The 2,500-nt window shown below is 36.7% G+C and overlaps 1 protein-coding gene across 1 annotated transcript in view; it reads left to right on the forward strand.

Annotated features, from left to right (window-relative positions):
- Window positions 1-516: 516 nt before the first annotated feature.
- LOC125044071 (tRNA (guanine-N(7)-)-methyltransferase-like) overlaps window positions 517-2,500 on the forward strand; it is a 29,284-nt gene continuing 27,300 nt past the window's right edge. The window contains exon 1 of the mRNA XM_047640519.1: window positions 517-663. Within this exon, the coding sequence (XP_047496475.1) occupies window positions 587-663 (77 nt within the window). The 5' untranslated portion in view covers window positions 517-586. The remainder of the gene's footprint in view (window positions 664-2,500) is intronic.

The following is a 2,500-nucleotide window of genomic DNA, read 5'->3' on the forward strand; positions in this document are numbered from 1 at the left end:
AGAAAACCAACGTATTTTTCCTCTTTTTTTCGTAAATGCTTATATCAGGGTAAGAGCAACGTATGAACAAGCCTTTCCAAATATTTTCTTGAGTACTAAGTTGCTGTTTAAAAAAGCCTGGGGGAAACTTTTGTCTCGACTTTAAATTTTGGTCTTCACTTTCTAAAACTTTCGGTCCGATAAAAGAAATAACTCGACCTGTCGGGGTCTCATAAGGCGAGAATAAATGTGCTGAGCTGGAAATCGAAAACCAAAAAGAGCAGACAGTCCTGTGTGTTTCCTTTCATGGAGTTTTATCTAAGAACAAATAATTTGAGAGATTATTGAGAACTGCATTAATAAACCTGTGAGAACACTGTTTATTTCATATCCCATATATCTGTCAATATAACCAATAGGATTTAACTTCCAGTGGCTAAACCAGCGGCGTCGAGAGACAAAAGAAAACGAAATGTTATTTTTTTTTATACGAGTGCGCCATTAAAATCTTTCAAAGTCGTTTTCTTTTCCTCACAGTGCCCAGGAAGGAGCCAACACGTGCGTCTGTGTTCTGTTGGAAAGGAAGGATTACCTAGAGCCAATAAGGATGCCTAAACTACCACAGAAGAAGTATTACCGGCAAAGGGCCCATTCCAACCCCATCGCTGACCACAACTTTGATTAGTAAGTATTTAGAAGTAAATCTGATGAGTAGCTTTGAATAGTAACCACAACTTTGATTAGTAAGTGTTTAGAAGGAATTCTGATGAGTAACTTTGATTAGGAAGTGTGCATAAGCAGGTCCTCGAAATTCCCTAGATATGAAAGACAACCTTTTCGAGACGTCGTACAGCTCGGTAGCTTGGGGGGGGAAGGGCATGGGTGAAAAAGAGCTAGTTTATATAGAGGATGAATATGAAGGTAATGCTAGGTTAGTGAAGGCAAGGTTTCAGTAGGTTATGTCAAATTTCCTAAGGCAAGAAGGTAGTTGATTAATAATCAAGATCAAATGTGTCAGTTTAAATTCACAACAACTTTAACAAATATATAAATCCTGTCTGTTCACATAATACTCTAAATAGCAGAAATATAATGGTAAATTTTACCGAGAGCGACATCCTCTAGAGACGAAGTACCAAAACCATGCTATCCTGCGAACCCAGAATCCAAACCTAACCTTATCTACCTTCTATTTATTCCCAAGGTTAATGTTACCGAGAAAGACGCACAATGTCAGAGGAAAAAGGGGAATTGCCATTTTATTAATGTCTGTTTTCTGTAAGTTGGCATGAAGTGCTCATAAAGGGGGGTACAGGGGTTGCTTGTCCCCATCTAGGGAATGAATAGAAAGTAGGGAAAGTTTGGTTTGGATTTTGGGTTTGCATGATACCCTGGTTGTGGGGCTTCATCTCTGGAGGATGTTTTGCTCTCTGTAACAAAAATCATTCTCTGGACAGGAGGGCAAGCCCCTGTACCCCCCATATGTACCCTAAGGACAATAAAAAGTCTCGCTTTGTAAGACTTAATCTCTGAATGGTGATATGGAGTGAATATTTTTGTCATTTACTAGTAAATATGAAGCTGGTTCAGCTGTACCTGTGTTATTTCAAAAAATTCAATACATATTCCTATTCATGCATACCAAAGTATTACCAACTTTCTTATTATCAACTTTCAAAGGAAATACCTCAGATGAAAAGCATCATGTTTTCAGTTATGATATTCTGTCGATTACAGGCAAAATTTACCTTGTACTATATGAGCATTTGGATGTAATTCAGCCAGTATGATTATATGAAAAAGTCATATTTTGAAAGCCACTGTTAGTGTCCTCTAAACATGCATCCAAAATTTTCTAACCAGAAATAAGGTGCTTTGATTCCTGAAGTGGAAATTTCACTCTTTAATTTTAGGGGAAAATTGTAAATGTTGTAAATTTTAGAAGACAACTCCAGTGGCTGTTAACCCAAAGCGGACAGGCATGGCATGTACATATGCCATGCCCATTAACTGTTTTTACACATAGATGGTTCCACTTGTACTAAATCACCAATGAGCCAATTACGAATACTACCTGTCTCATCTGCTTACTCTTTTCTTAGTATCATATATTGCTGTTACTAATGACAATAACATTTTTGTAATTATAATGTCAATAATAAAGATTATACCATCAGTATTGATAGCATTAGAAAATAATATTTTTCCCACATATTCAAGTAAAGGTGAAATCAGATAAGGTCACAAGGTCTACTGACTGACTACTTTATGGATAAGCACTTGCAGAGCCATCTATGTACAGAGACATTATACGAAAAATTCTAAAATGAGCACGGTATTTTCCTGGCAGCATTGGGTTAAAATGGAACTTTTATTATGTAGCATATTGGCTGTGTTCAATCTATATCCACTTGAAATTTGTTTTCAGTTGAATCTGAGTGTAATGGTAATATAGTGTTTAGCAGGAATCATAGCTTCTCCAATTTGTGTTTTGGCAAAAACCATTAGACCTCCACCATGT

Source organism: Penaeus chinensis, chromosome 3, assembly GCF_019202785.1.
Source record: "Penaeus chinensis breed Huanghai No. 1 chromosome 3, ASM1920278v2, whole genome shotgun sequence".
Taxonomy (NCBI): domain Eukaryota; kingdom Metazoa; phylum Arthropoda; class Malacostraca; order Decapoda; family Penaeidae; genus Penaeus; species Penaeus chinensis.